Source organism: Cygnus atratus, chromosome 7 (assembly GCF_013377495.2).
Source record: "Cygnus atratus isolate AKBS03 ecotype Queensland, Australia chromosome 7, CAtr_DNAZoo_HiC_assembly, whole genome shotgun sequence".
NCBI lineage: Eukaryota > Metazoa > Chordata > Aves > Anseriformes > Anatidae > Cygnus > Cygnus atratus.
The window spans coordinates 9,185,924-9,209,597 of NC_066368.1; the positions used below are offsets into that span (position 1 = coordinate 9,185,924).

At 38.0% G+C, this 23,674-nt stretch overlaps 1 protein-coding gene across 2 annotated transcripts; it reads right to left on the reverse strand.

Moving 5' to 3' along the window:
• Positions 1–23,006, reverse strand: CASP7 (caspase 7). 2 transcript variants are annotated; one of them, XM_035547832.2, is made up of 7 exons: positions 22,890–23,006; positions 21,152–21,264; positions 4,809–4,957; positions 3,723–3,851; positions 3,115–3,290; positions 2,880–3,018; positions 1–1,598 (listed from the first exon to the last, which is right to left on the reverse strand). In XM_035547832.2, exons 2-7 carry the CDS (start codon positions 21,262–21,264, stop codon positions 1,375–1,377), a joined length of 930 nt encoding a protein of 309 aa, XP_035403725.1. In that variant the 5' UTR covers positions 22,890–23,006; the 3' UTR covers positions 1–1,374. The 2 variants fall into 2 exon arrangements, with proteins under 2 accessions (XP_035403725.1, XP_035403724.1); XM_035547831.2 differs by lacking the exon at positions 22,890–23,006 and adding an exon at positions 22,017–22,088.
• Positions 23,007–23,674: the final 668 nt, after the last annotated feature.

Genomic DNA, 23,674 nt, shown 5'->3' on the forward strand with positions numbered 1-23,674 from the left:
TTAAAAAACAAAACAGGTCTTTATTGATGTCATGCTCAAGACTTCCACAAAACAGTAATTCATTTTATTCAAACAATTGTAAATTTGACTTATGAAAAAATATGCCTCACTATGCCACAGTTCTTGTAAGAAAATTAACTTAATACGTTGGTAATTTGGCCCTAATAACATGTAACTATTTTCTTAGAAGATGTATATAAAAAAAAAAAAAGTATAGAATGCATTAGCTGGGAAAAGGGTGAATAACTTATCATTTAGCAGTCTAACCAAATCATAAAACTTACTTTTCTGAACTAGCTACCAAATGTAAAGAGAATATAAAAAGTAGGAATATGATCATCATTGATGTATCTCCAAAATACAAGATCAAGACAACACAGTAACTAAAAAGGCACTTCTGGTTTCTGATTCAAGTAAGTATTTCCAGTCTTGGCAAAATTCCTCACAGACAGAAGTTAAATCTAAACATCCACTTGTAAACATTCACATAATTCTATCATTTCAACATTAAACCTTTTTTTATTTTTTTATAACAAAGCCTAGACATTAACTTTCTGTGGATTCAAAACTTCTGAATCAACAATCAGATATTTGTATTTCTGCAGACAAACAAATTGCAATACCACTGTTTCAGGTCGTTCTAACAGTTAATTGTCATTTGCAAAGCAAAAGTCTCCAAAGTGGCATTTTAATAAGGCATCATCCAATTACAATTTGCCCAATTTTAGAATAAAATAAAATTAAAATGTTTGTATTTGTCACATTTCCATACTATTCAACTGAATCACCTACAAATAAAACCACCTTTTGCTAGAATGATAACTAAGTAATTTGACTTCCATATTAAGCACAGAGCAACCATTAATCATCATTAATAATGTTCATAAAAAAGGAAATGAATAAATTAGACTATGAACCACCCTTTTAAACAGCTACAAAATCAGTTTCATCTCTGGACATTCCCATAGTATGACAGTCTTCAGAAATTTCCAAGGAATTTACAGTTCCTTGAGCTAGTAGTGAGAGAAAAGATGGAGTCTCATTGATACTTTTAAAAATAAATTTTACAATCTGTTTTCTGGAATAAACCTTTATGGATCAGGTAGCTAACTCTCAGAACATCTTCAATACCAATAAATCAAGAGAGCCACACTAAGGAAAATCAAAATAATTTGTATTAGCTGTAGGGTTGGTCCAGAGCATTTCTTTCTTTAAAATCTTGTATATTGTCCATCCATCAGATACCCCAACTTATGCAATTTATAAATCTAGTGTAATTGCATTATATAAAATAGTGTTATTCCAATTTATAATCCAATCTCCACCCAAAAACATATCCTGATCTCACATCATTGGCTGCATTAAAATCTGCTTTCAGAAGTAAAGTTCCTTAGTGAGCATAGACACTACGCAGGGAATCTGCTTCTTCTCACTGAAGCGTGGATCATCAGACTGTGATTCAAAATTTGTGGCAACCACATAGTTGACCCGTGTGAGGATCTGCATGATCTCAAGTTGTTTTCCATGTTCATTTAGCACAGAGCACAGAGACTGCACAAACCAGGAGCCTCTTCCAGGATTCCTCCATGAATAATAACCTTACAGGGAAGACAGATTAAAAAAGTACATTATTTTTCCTTTTTTTTCATTATCTTGCACTGAAGAATGGAATATCAGAGATTTACTAGTTTGTGTGAAAGATTCTGGATTTACAGTAACTGCACACACAAAGTTTAATTCTTATTATTTGCATCACCTATCCTGCTTTATTAATGTGGAGAATAACATCAGCTCCCCAATCCTTACGATACCAAGGTACCATTCTATATTTTTCCATAGAGCCTTATTTTTGTATTAGCTTCATGCCATAAACTATCCTCTTCCTGCATTCAACTCAAATTCAACATAGTCACTAAAACGGGCTGTGAAAAGGCAGTATCCCCTTCCTCTGCCATCTGTAACGTCAGTGCCTTCTTACCTGCCAAATCTGGGCCTTCTCCTGTTTCAGTGGTAGCTAGCATGAAAGGTGCAGATACAACACATTGGCCCAACATACGCTGGGTCTTAGCTTTTTGCCCACCAATGTACACCAGCTTATCAATGAGGATCTGCAATGCTAGGGCTAGTACTGCAGCAGCTGTGATGGATGCATTAGGGGCAGAGACACAACAAGTTCTGTAGAAATAACATGTTTTATCGGAGTAACTATTACACTTGGAAAATGTCAATTGAGAACTGAAGATAGGACTTCCAACTTCTTCCGGCTATATTAGTAACTCAAATCAAAGATTAATTCTCTGCCTACAAACTTTGTCTATGCTGTAATAAAGGAGTTCAGATCATGTTTTTTTATCAAGCAATTTAAAAAACGTATTTAAGATAACTTATTTCTGTTCCTGATGATTATAGCTTCATACTCAGATTCACACTCTCTATTTTAATTATGCACCTCCTACAAAGTCACTGCTACTGTGACATGCATGCTATACTTTTAGCTCCACAGCACTACAGTAGGAGTACTTTCTTTAGAATCTAAATTCTCATTAAAAAAGAAGGTTGTTAACCACAGTAAATTAAAATTCTGAATGTTAGTGAAAGTGAACATATACAGCACGTCTATTTGCACTTCTGAAAATAAAAATGTTACGGTTGCTGACGACAAAAAAACAAAATTAAAATTCTGAAGACGGAAAACAGAATTAAAAAAAAATCTAACAGAATATAACTGTTTCTTTTTTATTTACTAACACATACCCGGTTACTGAAATTTAAATGTAAAAATGCACATCTAATTTACAAATAGTGTGTGATTAATTCATATGAGTGATAAGTTGTCAGGCTTCTTTCCTCCCCCACTCCTTTTTTTTTTTTTTTTTTACCTGGCACTGTGGAATATGCAAACAGAAAATCTGCTTCTACTGGAATTTTGTATCTGGGATTGGCATCTGTTTCCAGAGTGTCATTTGCAGGTCCAGAGTCAGTTTGTATACCTTCATCAAATTCAGAGCCTCGGCATGCCTGAAATAGCAGTGGAGACGACAAGACCAGACACGTGACAAAACATGTCTTCCCTGCTGCTGCAGTAGTGTATTATATTTACCTTAGAGCTATTACCTGAATGAAAAATAATTTGGGTTTCCCTATAAGGCTTTTACATTTGTCTCCTCTGAAGAGTGCAGTCAGATGTTTGATAGCCATAGGTCCATCGGTGCCATAGATGAGGCCTTCTTCCCCGTGGCTTAGAAGGATACAGGCAAAGCAAGCAGCATCACTGTGATTCTCTTCAGCAGCTACAAGTCAAATACTTTTTAGCCAAAAGGAAGTAAAACTTTAAATGAAAACTTTCTGAGACTAAATGTAGTGGGCCTCTTCTGGAAGGCATAAGGAGTGGATAAAGACACAACCCACTTTTTAATAATGTGATGAGTACCTTGAATAAATGAATGCAGAGTTTAGCCCACTGGAGTAAACAGGCCGAACTCTTCACTAAATGCTCTTCATCTACTATGACAATAAAACTGTATTTCTGAATTGACTTTAGAGAAAGTGTGGGGAATTAAAGCTAATCTGTTCAGAAACACAGTCTTTCTACACTTCCTAAACTTCATTTAGAGGGGCCTAAGCAATCTGTTCTAATCTGACCTGCTCTGTGCAGTGCATAACTTGAGTGATCTCCAGAGGTCCTTTCCACAATAAATTATTCTATGATTGTAAATTTTTACCTTGCTTCAGTAGTTTTTCCATATCATCACAGCTTCGGTCATTGTATATGTGAACCTCAAAACCTAAGTTTCTAAAACTCTTAGTTAGATCTCCAGCATCTTTATCAGTGCCATTGCGTGTACCCATTCCTGTCAGAAAAGACAGAATACAGTTGATTGCACGTTAGACAATTAAAAATAATTTACATATCGGAAGGTGACATAATTTTAAAATAATCCTCTAATGTTAATTTTCAGCATTTAGAACAGTTGTGAGGTTCTTTTTAATGTAAAATAATGCAAAGTTCAATGTTAACATGTATCTTATCCTGAAAACTGTTGGCATACCTCCAGAATCTTAGAACATGGAACCTCTGTGGAGGATTCTATCTCCTTTTGGTTATGCAGACTAACACATGCATAAAGCACCCCAAGGAATTATTGTTGAAAAAGAGTCCCTATGATACCCACATAAAAGACACTGATGTAAATTCTTTGGAATAAGCTCTTCATTTAATGTGTTTGCCCAGCATGTAGGGGAAAAAAAATATGAAGTTGACTATAACACAAATATCATCTGCTTCAAAACTGTACACAGTCTGGAAAGTTAAAGGCATCTACCACAGGAGTGTGAACCGAGCACAGCTACAGATACTAGCTTTTGTAGCACAGCTACGGCTATTAGCTGTAGTTCAGGGACAGGAAAGTTATAACATGGGCTGCAGATACCAAAGTTCAAATTTTAACAACACAGCCTTAAAGTCTGGGACAAAGGTTTAGTTTGAAGTTAGCAGAGCAAAGTGATGTCACTTTGCTCTGCTAACTTCAAACTAAACCTTTTTGAAATATCTACTGCAAAGGAACTGCAAAGAGGTGCTCCAATGTAAGTATTAAAGAACAGGAATAAACTGTAGGAACAACTATTTCTCAAATAAGGTAAGTATAGTAATTAAAAAGCAATATTCTGAAAATAATAGGTTTATTGATAAATGAAAGTATAAAAAATCTAAAATCTGTAATGAATGTCATCAAAGAAATCACAGAATGGTTTAGGTTGGAAAGGACCTCTGGAGGTCATGTGGTCCAACCTCCCTTCTCAAACATTACCTGTTTTATCTTCAAAATTTTTGTTGTTTATAATAATACATTTGCCAACTTTCTTGTAGTCCATATTATACTGGAATGTGGGTGTAACAATTCGGTACTGATTACTGAGAGAGGACTTTGGCTGCTCTTCTTCTCCATTCTTCTTTTTTCTGTGTGAACCAAATGAAAATACTGTTAGTGGCCAGTCACACGCAACGTGCCTATTTATCTTGACTCAGACTATTGCAGCAGCCTGAACTCGTGCTTTTATTTCTCTCTTATTTGTTTTCTTCCTTCATATTTCAGACAGAGATGTAGAGATATTAACTCATTGCTTAAGTCTTGTCATTTCCATGCAGCGATTACTGTACGCTATTGAATTTTGATGACGGTAAAGTCACACTTGACTGAACTGCAGCCAACAGCAGACCCTGACCCAAATACCATGGATAAAAAAAATGGGCTAAACACCAAGTCAGGCTTTTGCAAACTATGGTTCGGGACATAAGTACTGTTTTACTTTTGCTACAAGTAATTCATGGAAACACAGACAGATCATCCTTACTAACTATTCCAAACATGACAACGAGATACACAGTATACCCTATAGCATGACAGGATTTGTTTATTGAATAATCACCATCCCTAGATTTTATGAAGATTGCTAGTTTCTACTGAGAAATGTTATAGGTGTGAACAGGTCATGTGTTAACTTGGTCTGTCAATCAATAGTTTGAAACTAAGCAAAATCTAAGTAAATTTTAAGTGTAATCTCATCAGCATCTGAACCTCACGATAGAAAAAAATCCCCTATAAATATTCTCCATTCATTCAGCTGTGCACTGACCTTTCTGCTTTCTGAGGGAACCATAGATTTAATGAGAAAGAGCTGCTGAGAGATAGCATGGACCTTACCCAGCAATTTACTCTAAATGAAGAATTATAGAACAATCTATTACAGCCAACATGCCCGCCTGAAGTACAGTCATGAGGAACTCAACAGTATTTGCTCTGAGGTGGACTTTTTGGTCCAGCCAGGTGGCTTCCGATTTTGAGATCTCCACAAGCAGAACTGAAGCCAATGAGAGCCTTTAAAGCATCTGATGATGCCTCAGAAATAAAACCGAGCTCTGGGCAGCACAGTTAGAAACATGCTCAGGAAAGGGCAGAAGGTATCAACAAATCTCTTACTGATTTAGTCCAGCATCCTGCTTCCAATAGTACTTACTGCTGAAGTCTGGGAGGAAAACATAACCTGTTTTCTTAGCACAATTAACTGCACTTTACAGTTTGTTTTTAACCAAATGAGATTTTTCCCATAATTTAAGCTCCTCATTCTGACATCTTTCTAGAGAATTACGAAGCTATTTGCTTCAATAACAGCCTGTAGACATGAGATTGCTGCAAATTGATGAAATGTTGTTTAGGAAACGTGCTTTCCTACCTACCTGATTTAACAATTGTTTTGGCTCCAAGCGTCCTCTTTTTTACGACTAAAGGACAGGCCTAACTGGAAACCATAACAAACCGTCTCTGGATGATTCATCATATTTAAATGCTACTGCAATTCAATTTTAAAACAGTTTCTTCATATCTTTGAGTGCTCTGTTATAAAGCACCAAATCAAATAGCTGCACCTAGTGAGTGTTGTGTCTGTATTCTTTTTACACATAACCCTCCTAATGTCATCTCCTCTCTTAAGAGTTCTTTTAGAGACTATGAAACTAGGTTTTGAATTGTACCTACTTGAGGACTGTATTTGATACTCTGAAACTACAGTGTTTTTTTTCTGGCAAATCACCAGTATTGGTATTCTCCCTACATACTACTTCTTGAGGGCCCTGGGAGCAATAATTAAATATGCTTTGCCTCAAAAAAAAAAAAAAAAGATTTTAACCATTTTAAAGAATTATCCACAGTTGTATGGTGTTAATATCACATTTGAGTTTCAAAGAGATCTTGGATTCTTATTTTAGCCTAAAATTTCCCCCTATCCCATATCACGAGATAACTCTTTAGAAAAAAGAAAAAAAAAAAAGAGAAAAAAATTTCAAAACAACAACTAAGCACTCAGATCAATGAAGAGGCTAATTTCCTCAGTCCACACTGGATTCAAATACTACAGATCTACCTGGCTTCACCAGCTTCCTGACTACGCTGTATGACTAGCAGTGGCTGTTACATATAATAGGATATTTTCATGGCTGTTCTACACAAATTCCTTTTTTATCTAGCCCATGAACACTTAGGACAGATCTACATAAGTGGTACGGCGTCATGCTTATACTGCCCGCTCTCTTAAAATGCTGGAAGTGATCTACTTGTAGACCAGAAGTCAGGCAGTCACGTTACCCTACAAAGAAGCTCTCTGAAAATAGCAGCTGGGTGAACTGGCCCCGGAATGTAGCCCCACAACTTCTGCTCTGAAACCACTTCACTTCCGAGTTCAGGAGTTTGCACTCATTCATGCAGAAAGTCTCAGGACTGTACGGGATGTAGCTACTGCTGGCATTTCCAAAAGCAAACCAGAAGCTCTGGGCTGTACAATGTCAAAATGTCATAGACGAGCCTTGCCAGCACGGCAGTCCGCACGAACCCTTTATTTCATTTCCCCATTCCTTTACAAAAGATAGTATGGTTTTGTTCTAATGATTCTTTCCATCCTGACCAGGATAATCAGATAATAAGCAACCACGGTGTATCTTACAGGGTTACGCCTATCATTTCTTTACTGGCAGAACAACAAAACAGTTCCAGAAATCTTTTGGTATCTGTCCAAACTGAATGAATAAGGTTGTGCTATATACTTATCCCCACTCTACAGTCCAGTGAGAACTCTTTTTTTTTTTTTTTTAAGATTTTGTTTGCCGTGCCAAAACAGTGCAATATGGGAATTGCCTGAGTGACCTAAGCTGATAGTATAAAATCCCACTCTTCAGTTTAAACAAGCTAAATAATTGCAATAATGATTAATAATGTAATAAATATGTACTTATCAGTCCTTAAGGGAAATTCCTTGTTAGTGAGAGGCTGGCTTATGACTGAAAGGATAAAGCTTTCCAGAGAACTTTTTTATTTTGTAAGCGCTGAACTGGACACATGTTAATATAAATGTTGACTTGTTCTCTAGGCATCCTAATCACAGTAGTTTCTGAAAGGGTTTCCATGGGTTAATTATGTACTGTTATAAACTGTTTTCATCTATCTGCCGTCAGTTTTATTTCCTTCTGCTTCTCTGACATCCAGCGTCATCCCTCTTTTTGAATTCAAACTTGCCCAGACTAAATACAAGCTTGAATTTTATGACTGTTTCCTCTTTCTTTAGCCTTTAATTACAGCCATGTCTTAATTCCCCACTCCACTAGTGGTCAATGTGATCTTTCCCTTGGACAGAAACAGTCTTTCAATCAGTGCTCTCACATATTTCATGGTCTCTCCTTTTGGTCAAGAGTTCAGGAAGATCAAAACTCCACTTTGGCACACTCATATATTTTGCACGTTTTCATCCTTACCATGTCTCTAAATCGAGGGCTTAGGCTTGACAATGGTCTGTCTGGGAATGGGACTTCAATGGAGATAAATTCATTTGCACCAGTAGTAACTTTGATCTTGACTGTATAAAGGAATGCTAGTTATCAGAACAAATTTTCCGTTACACTTTGGATAAACTATGATGTCAGTATGTAAAGATATCAGGATTTACGGATAAAAATATCACTGTTAACGTTTAAACATCCTTAAAGACTATTTTCAATAAAAAATTAAAATCTTGTCAATTTTACTGAAAGCAGTGTCTCTTAGCAGTCACAATTTCCTCTACTTTGGCTTCCTTTCTGCTAGCATTCCTCTTGCACTATCTTTGCTACCACATATGTTACTGGTATGACAAACCAACGTACTAAGAATCTGTGTACAGGACAAGGGCTTCCTCGGTTGTCCCAGTCTCTCATCATCTCTTCCACCTGCTCCAGCCAAGCTCCTGGGCTCAGGTCCTGATCATCACTTCCTACTCAGAGGATGGGAGGGGTTCCCTGTTTCACATTTCTTTGTTTTTACATTTTTTCTTTTCTAAGGGAAATTATAGTGTTAATTAGAAATTAAATTCTAACAATGATATTACAGGGCATACCTGGGCTTTGAAAACAGCTGTATTCCTTTTTATGCCACAGAAAGTCAGGGACTTTTGTTGCTATACTAGAAGATGTACGTAGCTTTAAAAAACAACAATTAAGATATTATTCAATTTAAGGAAGTTTCCATTCATAGGAGAGTGGAAAAGGTTAAACTGATTCCATGTATTTCTATCCAAAGTACACACACACACAAAAGAGAGAACTCTGACTTTTGTTCTATGAAGTTCAGTAAATTTAAGTTTTATTTTATTAGGACTGTCCCAGAATATTGTGATAGCTTTTTTTTTTTTAGTCTGGCACATTTCTTTAATCTGATGCGCAGCCATGTATCATTTTTGAATGACTGGTAACGGGTTTCTATTAAAAAGAAAAATTGTTTGTCTAAAAAAGTGTGCTTATTTTACAGAATACATCATCTCAGGGTTGCTTCTGGAGTCCCCATACCTTTTGCCATTGGAAAGTATATTTACTGTTGTTTGAGGTTGTCAGCCTTTCTGTTGAGTCCACGCAAAAAGATGACAGTGGTGGTACGGTGACAAAGTCCACAGTACAAATCTCAGTTAATCCGTCAACATCCAAAAGAACTTTGATGCACTTAACCTTGTGGGATGGAAGGCACCTTGAAACTGCAGTGCTCTTTTTTTATTCTATTACTAACCAGTGAGGTGTCTCTCTCATGACTTCTGTATTTGTCGACCTCTTAAAATACTGCATTTGAATAAATTCCTCATTGAATAGAGTGGGTAAGCATGAAGGACAAGATTGTACTTTTAAGACTTCTACAGAAACTTTGGTAGCCTATTGTGCTGATTTTATTTATATGCACTTTGTGTGGTTCTATGCTGCTTTATCTGTCTTAAAAGCCCCACTTCTTCCACTATTGCACGTATAGTATACAGGGTGTTTGCAACTACTTATCACAAGTGCTATGTTTGCTCTCCTGGGGAAAACCTCCCGCAGTGGATTTTCATTCTTCTCTTTAGTAAGCAGTTAAAGGATAGATGGGAAACACTGAAAATGCAAGGAAGATTTTGTCTGAATTCACAAGGCATCATCAAGTTCTGTGTAGTAAAGCTGAGTGTGGTGGAGACCAATTCAGAGTTATTCTTCTGAAGAAGTGATCAGGAAACAAAATTCATAAATTAGACAAATCAAGGTTCAAAATTTGGTTTCCTGTTTCTACTCCAGTCTCAATAATTAGGGGTCTCTTCGTATGTCTGTTGCTTTCTGATGATCATGCATGGATATGTCTTATTCCTATACAACCAAACTGCCAGCTTTAATACTTTTAGCCTGTTTCAATACTTTATCCAGTCTAATTTCACCCTATTTAGTACACCTTTAATTGCTGTACACTTTCCCCTCTTTGATTTTTTTTTCTCGTGGAACCTATTGGTAATAACAAGCACAAGACACTTGTTAAACCTGACTAGAGCTTTTTAGATCTTAAGTACTTTAAAGGCAGACTCTTTGTTCTTTGTCAGATCCATTTTGGTAAAATGTCATGCAGATTTAGAGCTGCATGCAAATAATAGATTATCCTGTTGCCTTTTCCCATTAATATTGCATCAGGTTGGCAAAGCAGCAACATTTCTGGACAAGATGAATGTGTCACTATTTGAAGCTTCCTTTATAAAATGAATATTCTTTTACTGTTAATAACCAGCAAGCATAAATTATGTGGGATTAACTAAGCATTACCCAGAAAGGCTAGTCCAAATACTACATCTGTGTTACGCTGCATTTGATTATATGATTCTGGGTCACACGCTAGCAAGGCTGCATGCTGGAATATGAAATACAATCTACTTTAAATACTAATTGGAGCCACTGCATAAGAGATTGGCTTTTGGGAGATCTCCATTCTGTTTGCAATCTGCCTGTGAAACACAACTGTATCTCAAACCTTTTCTCCTGAATATACCCCAGCAGCAGATGCGATTTCCACTTCTCTCTTTTTCAGACAGGTAACACCTTACCAACGACTCTCCTGAAAGAGCTTATATATAATTGTAAACCAAGTCAGAAAATAAATACTACGCCTCACAATCTATTACTTTAAAGGTTCTCCAAGCTTCCAAATTATGTGCCAGTTGGTAAACTGAAAAATGGCTTAATAGTTGAAGTAACTATCTCCTGAGGAAAAAGGAGGAATATTTGATAATATAGGAAGAAGTTCAAGTAAATATTGCATACTTTCAATTTCTTTACAGAAAGCTATTAGCAAATGATTGCTGACTTTGATAAACCAGCACCAACAAAATAAGCAGTCCTTAGAAGGCCATTTTTAAATATGCTCCAGAGAAATATTAAAACAGTTGAAAAGATTTCTAATATTGAAGTCAGAATCTTTTCAACAAAATAGAAACTCTTCATTTAGAAGAGAAAAGGGGTCCTACAAAATTGAACATAGAAGTTCCCTTAAAAGCATCTACACGTAATTGCACCTATATTACTTACTGTGGCAAGGAGATTGCACAAAAGGCATGAAAACTGACAGTGTCAATCTAGAAAACAACAGCAAACAAGCAACACAATACAAAAAAGAAGCATTTAAACAGAAAACAAACAAACAAACATACAGTCCTATACTTTTGTTCCCTCTAATAGATTAGCCTTGTTTTCTATGCTAAAGAAATTTTAAAGTGGTGAAGCAGATCAATTTGATAACACCGGAGTGTATGGTTTGTATTTATCAATGACAGAAAAAGTCTGGCCAGTGCTTTCTTCTTCACATACCACTCTGCCAAAGTGCCTAAACCACAAAAGTCATTTTTAGGAAGTGGTAGAATGCCAGGAAGTGGCAAGTGAGTTTACTCAAACACCACACCCCCTAGTGAGCACATCCCACAGACCTACTAAAAGTAAGAGGACTAGACAGGCCATAAAATACAGTCTGCTTCTGACTGTTCACAAGATCAGGGCCATAGTAAATATTTAGTCTTCAGCCTCCTTTTAAACTGCCAGTTAGTTCGTGACTTCTTTGGAACAGGATTGTCAGCTGACCGAACAAAGATCATTTAAAATCACCAGAGGAAAAGACTTTTCCTTGAACAGACCTGATATGAGGAAGCTGATGAAGAGAGTCCCTTGTTTCTTCGGAAAAAAACATGCCCTGAGTCCTTCTTCTAACTGTAAACACACTAATCTTAGGATTAATTTTGAAAGGAAAATATTCTTGTATCAGTCCTGAAAGAAAGGAGTTAAGTAAACAACGGAATTACTTCCTTGAACTTGTGAAGATACTAATAGGGCTGGGAAAGACCTGAGCTTTCATTAACAATTTCTTTGCCCAAGGCAAGACTGGGTTCCAGGCCAGTAAAACAGTTTCATATTAAAATCTGACTTTTGGTCTTGCTATGAAACATGTAGCAGTATTGTTACAGGTTTTGCAGAAAATTTGCAAAATAAAATGCTTCAATTTTTTAAAGAAATCCTGGCATTTTCCTAAGTTTCTTGTAGCATGCTGGATCACCTTCAACAGTAAAACACAAGCCATAAAAAGTATTTATTAAGATAACATGCTAGCTATGCTTTGCTGACTTAACTTGATGAAAAGTATTAAACAAACCCCAAATGCTTGACTGGTTCCAGGGGGAAGATACGTGCTGTTACCAACATTCAGAGCGATATAGCTGTGCTCAGGATGGAGAACTGAGTTCGAATTTTGCTTCTGCTGTTGAGTAACTTTGAGAAACTAATTCCACATCACTGGGCCTTCATTTTTTCATTACAAATGCAGCCTAAACAAACTTATTTCAAGCAATTACAGATCTCATAAAGCAATTACAGATCTCATGGCTTCTGTACAGGATGATAGTAGTGTGCAGTAACATAGAGAATGAATTTAAAATCCCCTGTTTTGCCCTTAGCAAGCACACGTTTGCACAATCTTTAGGTCCAGAGTAGGTGAGGTAGCTTACTGGCACGTGCCTGGTGGAAAAAACTGCTGCAACCAAAGGCATTTTTACTGTGTACTGTGGAAGTCTACAGGGGATTTTAGTCCAGAAACCACTCCCTATCTTTGGTTACTGCACATTAGCTTCCCTGAATAGTAAATAATCATACGTAGGCATTAACAGTTTTACGTTAACTGGAAAATACACAAACAGTTGCAGTCCACAGAATATGGCATTCCCCTAAAGGCCCCCGGCACCTTAATGGCCAATCTGCCATGGTTTATCAGGTTGCAGCTGAACTGCAGCAGTGGCTGTGTGCATGTTCCACATCCTTTGAAGCCACAATCTGAAGTGTATTAGCTTCAGCCCCAGTATGGCCTTGCCTACCACAAAGCTTCACAAGTGCAACAGTCACAGAGGTGAGCAAAATGCACCGGTGACCTGCAGCATGCTCACTGCAGTAGCTGACTCTCCTGTGTGTGAGCATGAGCGTGCTTTTCCTTTGATCTCTTGCAAAACGAACCACACAACCCCAATCAGTAGTTTCTACAAACCTGCAGCTTGTTTTATCGGAAGCATGGTTTTCAGATTCATACCGAAACTTTTTCAAAGATTTGCTGTGCCTAAATAAAATATTCCAGTGCTTAAATGCCCTCACTATTAAATATCTGCTTGTCTGAATTTATATCTTGTGTACATTTTCACTCTGTTGGATCCACTTATGAATTCTTTTCTTGCAAAAAGAGCGTATCTCCTAATACCATATCCCACATATACTTACACAGTATAAACAAATTATCTTTCAACTTTAGAGAAACTAAACAGAATACATTTTAAATCCCTCATTATAGACTTTTTTGTTTTTCAAAACCTGAACTACCCTTGTAGCTTTTTTAGTGCCATTTTAGTTTCAGACCCCTCTCCAATCAGGAGGGAAAGTTTTCTAAGAACTTGGAAAACAGAGAAACCCAGTTAAGCACAACTGGAAACACACTGTGTAACTGAGTTGAGCTATTTGAAAGAACAAACCTCAGACTACAACTTTTAACATACTTTGTACATTACAGCTATTTCTGGAGTTCTAGTCGTTGTACCTAAATCTATCACAGAATCACAGAATCACCTGGGTTGGCAAAGACCAACCAAGGTGGATCCTAAAGGCCAACCATCAAGCTGACCTACCAAGTCCCATCACTAAAACATGACCCTCAGTGCCAAGTATCTCACTGTCCTAATTTTGTGTTAGTGATGGCTTTAACATAACTCAAAATCAAAACCAGGGCTACATTTTTATTCATTAAATACAAATGAAGCAGATGGAGTACACTGGTGCTAAGCCAGTCCCACTTAGTAAAAAAAAAGTTTCAACAGTCTTTTATGTCTAATATTGCCCACATTTCATGACAGTTAAAAAAATACAGGATAAAATAAGATAAAAATAAAAACAAACAGCAGGTAGCAGTATCCTAGTCTTTGGGCACCTAATATTGTATGGATATTTTACAGCCTACACGAAAATTTGGAGGTGTAACACCCGCAGTTGACCAAAACAGAGCAAATTCTAAACTCTCAACCATCAATTTGTAATTCACCTTCAGCTTCCTAATTAACTTCCTGCATGGTATCTGCTGTGCAGGTCTCACAATATTATATGCAACATAATATTCAAAAGGTAAAATTTTATCAAAAATAATATTGCTTGCTGAAAGGCTTTCTACTCATTTCTGGAAAACCTGAGCGTATACACCTTCCATGGGTGTTCTGAAAACTGAAATCTTGCACATAATATCCTAAGTAGTATAAAGTATATAGGCAACTCCCAGTTATACAATACAAAAGATACAGCCTCTTTTATCTGTCATTGGTACTAGGAACTATTAAGAGGTCTACAGAGGCTGCTTGGAAAATGACTCAAAATAAAGCAAAACCCCCAAATACAACTTCTAAGAGAACATTCTAGCTAGGATTACCTATTGGAAAACACCAGTATAATTATTATTAGCTTGATATAAGCACCACAACCAAACTCTTTCAGGGTGCACATCCATGAGATTTCCAAACAGGTGGCGGAGAAAGAAGGAGATAAGTAACTTTCTACAGTACCTTGGCTCATCATCAAATGGCACTCCACACTGCATCTGAAAATAGCTTCAGCTTGTGCCAAGAGCAAGTCTAATCTTCTTTGCTAATGCTAGGAGCCCACCATGCTCAGGGCTACATTGGAGAGTGAAACAGGTTGTGTTCTGTGCTCAGGCCCAAAGATTCGCCTATGTCAGCAGTGGGTCACGCTGGACTTTTCTATGGGGCTATTCAAACCCTCACAACTATCACCCTGCGAGCTGAGGTCATGCAGGCCTGACCTACCTTTGCTGACAAGCGGAAAACACGCTCCCATCACTCTGATTCTATCACTGCTCCTATGCAAAAGTGTAGGAAAACAGAGCAGATCTTGAGATGCAGGTGGAACAGCAAGCTTTGCTTTTTAACACATCTTCCTTCCTTCTCTAAGAACCCCATTCACCACCACTACAATATTTACACAGTGAACGTTCCTAAGAAAATAATGCAAAACAACACACATGGTTTACAAAACCCTCTTTTGTATTCTAATTCACAGAACTATTTCCCACATTTACTCTGACACAGTTTTTGTTTATTATAAATTTGGATAGTCGTTGGTCGCTTTAGAAGGTTAAAAATGAAAATATACAACAGCTTTCCTCCAAATTTTAACTGCTGACAAGCAGAGTTTATTGTAAGGAAGGAAATAAATTACTACAATAAAAAGGAATTAAGCTACTTAGCTCACTGTTGTGATTGCTACAGATATAGTTCAAGAATAACCCAGTGTTTGCTGTGCAGCACATGAGAAAGTCTCCAAGGAGACTGGAAGCAAATACTGACTATGAATTAATGACTTCTTAATACTTTAGGCTAGATGCTATTTGAAGACACTTGGGTATTTCCTATATGGCATATTTATTAAGTGTCCAAGGGAAAGCACTGCCCACAGTTGTAACTCGTTGTTAAATGTTCCTGCCGCGTTCTCTAGAAGTTGAGTTCTAGATCTAACAAAAAGTACAGTAACAAAAAATAAAAAACAACCTCCAGCTTAAGAGAGAGTAATGAAAAAGAAACACCTCTGTTGTACTATGTTAAAGTCTCTTTTACTGTCTATGTAGGAATTAATATTAGCAGACTAGAGATGCCAAAAGCTATTACTTCTGAAATTAAATGTTCAGTGCTTTGGGGGACATACTCTGGTATTTAGCCTGTGAAAGCAAAACCCACAAACATCAAACAAATTAAAATGATAGCCTTTACAGGATGCTGAAAGGAAAGATCATCACCCATTTACAGAAAAAAACTAAGGCACGTGGTGATTTGCTTAAAGACATAGAGGAAACCTAAGGCTGAAGCAAGTGTTCAGTTCAGATCTCTGCATTCCAGCCCAGAGCATAAATTCAAATAATGATTCATTGGCTTTTATTTCTTTTAAGGTAACTTGCTATTTTTATTACACCTAATTTAAGGATAAAAGAGGTACTTAGCAATAGTTGGGTTTGAAATGTTTGTAATATTCTGTGGCTGAAAAACCTGCAACAAAACTGCATTTTTTACTTTAAAACTGTGAAAGTTATGATAAAAAAGATGAGGTAAGATTCAAAGCATCATTTGGATTTGAACACGTTAATTTCAAGGCAGAAACAGCTGATCTGGAGGCCAATACAGTTGCTTCACAACCATACAATGATACCAGCAGTAGTTTTTCAGTAAATAAAGCAATGAATGTATTAGATCAAGCACAGTGTTCCCCAGTGTTTCCCCAGTTTTGTCCCTCAAAAAACCAAACTGGGAAACTCTAGAAAACATATGCAGATGTGAGAGCGAAAAGAGAAATACATGATGTGAATCTGTTCTTCACTAAGTTCTACCTGCAAAACATCTTATAAACCAAACAAGAAGAAACTGTTGGTAACCAAAAGTGAATGGAAAATATCTCCTGAAAAGCTAGAGGAACAATAAAAGAGCAAGGCCAAAACAAAGACAATTTTCTACTCCTGTTGCAGCTCCAAAGCTGAGGTTCAGTTGTGGCTGAATCTCAAAAAGGAGTATTTATTCTTTGCAAGATAGGATTATTTATTTTGAGAAATGTGACTATGCTGATACATGGGGCGTGAAGTTAAAACAGCTTTAGTAACATCCATGGTTCCTCATTTTGACGCCACGTGGCCCAAATAAATACCATACAGATGAAAAGAAAACACCCCTATATACCTGTGAACCCTGGATATTTAATTGGTAGATATCATAACTCTTGAACTACAGAAGTAAGATACGCACTGATTTTTCCTGCAAATTTTCAAATTAATTAAAATAGAGTCTCAAACTTTATAGTAGCCTGACTTGGCAGAAATAAATAACATACAAATATTTTGTTACTTTACACTGTTAAACAGATGAAGTACTCTTGGTGAGTGTATGTCAATGAACCCTACCAGACTCTCAATTTCCTTATGGGGATTTTGTTAAAATACATTTCATGTATTCGACCTTCCAATACCTAAAGGGGGCCTATAGGAAAGCTGGGAGGGACTCTTTGTCAGGGAGTATAGTGATAGGACAAGGAGTAATGGCTTTAAGATAAAAGAGGGTAGATTTAGATTAGATAAAAGGAAGAAATTCTTCACTCAGAGGTGGTGAGGCACAGGCTGCCCAGAAAAGCTGTGGATGCCCCATCCCTGGAAGTGTTCAAGGCCAGGCTGGATGGGGCTTTGAGCAACCTGGTGTGGTGGGAGGTGTCCCTGCCCCTGGCAGGGGGTTGGAATTGGGTGGTCTTTAAGATCACTTCCAACCCTAAGCCATTCTATGACTCAAAATTTTTTGCAGTGATGATACTACAGTATCACAGTTTCAATGGTAACTCAGTATTTGTAATTCTTATATATATATTTAAACGATGTTTCCATCATTTAAATGTCTGTTTCCAGACAGCAGAGCTGCAGTGGATAAAAGTAACTAGTAGACAGAGGTTTCTATATAATTAAATTAGTATAAACCTGGTATCTAGATACTACTAACAACTACCCTCTTCTGTATTATGCTTCTTCACTGAAGCCGACCATCATGATTTTTAACAGAGCTAGTGCTAGTCTACCAAATCTTGGGCATTTTCAAATGTAACTTTAAAAAATATAATAATACATTAGGAGTAAGAGAAATCCTAGCTCCATATAATACAATGGAACATAAATTCTACTCCATTTCATGTCAAATTATGTTACCTGGATGCTAAACTAGGTTTTACTACTCTGTTTCTCAATCTCCCTAACAGAGTTCCCTAATAAAAGACTCCAAATGAAGATATTAAATCATCCTTTGGAGAAGTAGAGACTATTTTTAAAGTCTCAAAAAGCGTAACATGAATACATGCAGGAAAGAAGAGAAAAAAAAAATATGGGAAAAGTTCTATTAGTTTTTAATTATAACATAAAGAATTTAAAAATGTGTTTCAAATCCTCAGCTCAATATTTGCTTATCAGTGTCTTTTAAACTTTCGTTTGGCTCAGGCTTGCCAGAGCGCATCCTGAGGTCTTTGCTTTCTGAAATGTAACTTTTTGGCTCAACTGCAAGTCTCTGTAATTTTTATCCTTTATGTTGTGTTTTGTAGTAAACAAAAGTGAAACCCGTCTGCCATCTAGTGGCTAAAAAAACCAACACCCCCTAAAACAAGCCCAAACACTTTCCTCACCCAAATTATCTAAGTAATAGCACTTTTTTTTTTCTGAGAAAAGGAAGTATGTAGAAGAGAATTCCCATAAACTGTGCCACATAAAAAAGCCACTCTGTGCTTTGTTCTGAGATTCGTCACCTCCTTGGTAAACCAGGGTCACAGACTTCTTGGAGAGAAATGTGCTATATCGAAGAAGATTTTCACCTTTTTACTGCTCTTGTACATAAATCTCCAGTCACAGCCAAAGGAAAAGGAATTGAAGCTGTGAAGCTACTGGAAGAAGTTGGTCTTTTTGCATGGCTTTGAATACAGTTTCTCATTGTTCTGTTCTCTTCCACATTAAAATTAACATGCGGATCTACCAAGCTAGTTGTTTTCCTACCGAGATTACATATTTTAAGCACTAATAATTGAAACAGATGCTGAATTTCCTTGAAAGTACTGCACAGCTGGTAAAAATCTGGTTGCTAAAACAAAACAACAGACCGTATAATTGCAGTCAATCTAAAGCTTTCCAGACACCTTTTTTTTTCAGGTATTAATTTTATGTTGCCAAAGTGGAGTCTTGGCAATCAAGAACCACTCCAGTTCCACCTAACAGTACACCTAACCTAGTATCTGGTACTGACTAGTAATGAGAGTTAAGAGAACAAATGAAAAAAATGTGGTACGGAATATTCTCAGAGAAAACTCATTTAGGGACACCTTGTACCAAAGATTTTAACATCAGCATTCCCACCAGCCTTTTCTTCCATATATTCATCTAATTTCTTCTGAACTCAACTAAAGTATTGACATCTGCATATCTTGTGACATTTTACAACTTCATTCTACAACTGCACTCTGAGCTGTGTTGAAAATACATCTGATTATTTTAAACTGACTGCATAAACTTTTCATTGGATGCCCCCTAGTTGTTTTGTGAGGCACCATGACCAGTCAGTCACTCTCTATTCACTTTCTCCTACATCACAGTCACTATTTTAGATCATACCCCATCTTTCTTTATGCTCTCACACTCTTTTCCTATCTTCCTCCAGGCCAAAGAGTTTTAGTTTCTGTAAGACAAAGACTTTATCAGTGTACTTGGATTTTTAAGACCTTGTGGTAGAACAGCAGCTAATCACTCATTAAACTATCATCAGCTTCTTCAAGGAGCTTTGATAGATTTCTTGGGCTTTATTTTTTTTTTTCTACAAAATCTACGTTGAATCTTCTCAAGCACCTCATATTTATTCTTTTTTTTTCTGTATTTATTTTATCTGAGTGATTTTTTATTTCTAAAGAAAAATGTTTCAAATTGTATCTTCAAGGAGTTGCCAAAAGATGAATGCCTCAAACTGATGAATAGCCAAATTACTTGAAAATTTTCTTATAAAAAAAGAAAAGTGATAGAAATGCTGATTCTTGCCTTTCCTTCAGGAATGATTAACTTTGAGTTGCATAATTTAATAATAATATTAGCATATCACCTCTTGTAAAGAAGACCAATCGTATATTAAAACACACATTTAATAAATTTTAAAAGAAACCTTTGAAAAGTATTTAGCAAGATTTAGAAATAAATGTTACATTGTCTATTTTGTATTATGTGAGTTTTTGAAAATTAATAATATGCATACGCATCATAAAACACACTTGAGGAATGAGAAAATGAGAAACAGCAAAAGTAGAGTGATTTGCTTAACTGCACATCAAAAGTCTTCTAAGACTAAGGCAGCTTCAGTTCTCTCACAGATTTGCTATACCCATTAGCCTCTCATAATAAGCTGCAAAAATAAAATTAAATGGTACATATACTTTCTCTGAATTATCCTCTTCACTTGAATGTGTATGTCCAATAAAAAAAAATCAAAACCTCTCTGTAAATGCAATAGTCTTAGTAATAAACACCTGTAATAAAATACCAGAAGTTCACAATGAGAAGTAGTCTTTTTCTGACATTCAACAGTATTTGTAAATTTTACATGTTCATTTTTTGTCTTTTTCATTTTCAATCCCATTTATCTAGTGTTTTCAGGAGTACAGACAGCAGTATATAGTTCTTGCTGCCTGTACATTTAATGGAAGTGAGATTATTCTTCAGTGAGACTACTAGGCTTTAAAATGAAATGCTTTTAACTTCCTCTGTAATGGGTTACATTTCTAGACTTAGTGAGGTTTCTTTGGGCTACAGCCTAGATGGCACATCCAGGCTCCAAACTAACTTAAATAGTCAGTGGGGGATTCCAGTGATGTAGGAGATTAGCTGAGCTGACTGCAGTAAAATAGATAATTAATGGCATATTTAATTCCCAGCTCTATGAAAGGGCAATGTTTAAGACGAGGGGCTACAATTGATGCTAAATGAACTTAGTGGTCTCTTGACTACCAAGTAAGCTGATGAGAGATACTATAGGTCTCTGTAAATCAGAGCAGCTTGAGGGCTGTTCAGCTTTAGGGTACTGATTAGATACATTAGACCTTACACAACATACAGCTTCTCTCTGTCAGACCCTCTTTGACACTGTGGGCACGGCACACTGAATACTAGAATCCCATTAGAAGAGTACTATCATAGCTGATAGAAAAATAACAGAAATAAAAGTAGCAACTTACTTTGCAAAAATTGAGAGTCTACTACTTCTGTCTGGCTTTGCATCAACTACATCATCTCGACCTTCATCACTTCTCTCTTCAGTAGAATTATCAAGGTGGTGAGCTCCTGACATCTACAAACAGAAGTACAAGAACGTAAGTGTTCCTCAATGAAAACTATTATTTCAGAAATTCTTATACAAACCGAAACATTAAACCAGATACATGTGGGATTGCTGGTCTCGTGTGATACTTAAGGAAGAGTGGCTATAGATTTTTGACACCGCATTAATATGACACTGCATGTGCTCAGCCATCTCTGTACTTAATACCTTGTGGTAGTTACCAACAAGTGACTTGTCTAACAGTACTCAAAAATGCAGATAAGGACAGAAATAAAAATCATTTTATGATGCAAGATCTTATGTCTAATTCCCTGAAAATTTTTCATGCTTGGGAAGAGGTGCGTTGAGAAGAAAGCAAGGACAACTAACATCAAAATATTTAGAACTGCAGTCCCACCTGGTACAGAAACACCCAGAAAGCTCCTGTGTTTTCATTTGCATAAGCAAATGAGCATAAGAGAAAACTTGGTGTTATCTTCCATGGATAGAATCTTAATTTTTAATTTCTCTGTTTTGTCTATATCAACCGTAAATACCAATTTTATATTCTTCTAATGATTAATTAATACATGTGTACAGTCATTAGGAAAAAACAGGAGTGTTTCTTGGAAATTAAAAGACACTTTTCATGACATAAACCAGCCTCTTATGCAAATTGTTATATTTCAGCCAATTTTTTGTTACTCTGGTGTAAGCTTGGAACATCTTCAGTCATCTCAAAAGGGACACTAGGTACCACATGGCTTAGTTGGTCTAGTTACTTTTTTTGTGATGAAAAAAATTGGTCTCTCTTTTCTTCTGTGTACCGAGTTGACCATTCACTAAGTTTACTTAGATTGTTAAACTAGCAGAAGACTGTAGTCATTTTTTGATAGCATAGCGATCTGCATCAGCTCAGCACGGGGTGAGAAGAGCAGCAGAGAAGGAAAAGCAGGACCCCCACATCTTTGCTCCCAGTGGGATTTGCTGAGCCATTTGTCCAACTCCGGCCTCAGATTTTCAGGAGGAAAAGCAGCAGCTTTTCCTGCCTCATCCCCGTATTTAGGCAGATCAAAGTTGCTTTTGCAACGCGTTTACTCAGTAGTGTACAGGTCTGTATACTAGCTCGGGCAGCCTGCAGCAGGACCAGCCCGGCTGCGTGACCCCGAACACCACCCAGCAGGTTTTTGAGCCCCCCCAAGAGCAACAGCAGACCCGCTTTCGACAAACAGATTTGTTAGCCACGTTTAAAACAGGTAAGAAAAGAAAAGCGAGCAGTCGGAGGAGACCGAGGAGAAGCCGCCCCAGGGCAGCTGCCCCACACAGGTGGGGCAACCACCAGCGGCCATGCCCGGAATCGCAAGCACGCCTCCAGGAAATGGCCGTGCGGCCACCCGACGGGACGGCGCCCCTCTACACCCCGCTGGGGGGACAGGAGGTAAGGCCGGCCAGAAGAAAGGGACTGCCGGCTGGCGGGGAGGGGACCGGGGGGGCCGGGGGAGGAGAAGCGGAGCCGGGGGAGGAGAAGCGGGGCTGGCGGCGGGCGGGGAGCGGGAAAGCGGAGAGGGGCTGGGGCGGGGGGGGGCGCGAAGCCTCCGCCTTGAGACGAGCGGGGAGGGCGGGCGGAGGGGCAGCGAAGCGGCGCTGGGGCTTGCCTTGGCGCTGGGCTCCGGCGAGGCAGAAGCGAAAGCGAAAGCGGCGGGGCGGTGCCGAGCCGGCGGGCAGGCACCGGGGAGGGACGGCCCCAACCCGGCTCCGCTCCGCCCGGTGCCCCAGGGGCGCCCCCGGTTCGTCCCCCCGGGGCAGGGGACTCGGTGCTGCCCCGTGGCTGTCCCTGTCTGCCCGTAGCCACAGCCTGGTCACAGCCAAGAAAGATTAGAAAATTGCCAGGTTTAATAGTGGCGCTCCCTCACACCCCCTCAAAAGAAGAGCCTTAAATTTCATGGTGACACGAGGTTGTTTAGATCTAAGGAATTTTTTTTTTCCCTTATATAAACTTCTGTGGCATTTCCGTATCTTTCCAATTATTCACTGTGTTGCATCTCTGCTAATTACGGTATCCAACTGTGTAGCCGCTGCATCAGGCCCAGCAGTCCACTACATGGACTGAAGATTGGCAGAGTCTTACTAATTACTCCTGGATGCGGGCTCCAATCCTGCAAAATCATACACCTACCCAGTGGTGCGCGGTGTTTGACATTCACTACCTGAAGAGATTTACATGAAAGCGACATTTTTCACCGTAACTGCTTCTTAATTGGCACAAAACACAGGCATCGTAACAAAAAGCCTTTTGCTTCCCGACAGGTCACCGCTTCGATGTGAGAGAGCAGCGTCTGAACTGCGCCGCGGCTCTCGCCTCGCATCTGTGTGCTGCTGCTGGGCCCGGCCTCGGCTTTGTGGGATTACGCCTGTAGCTCCTGGTTGGACGTGTAGCCAA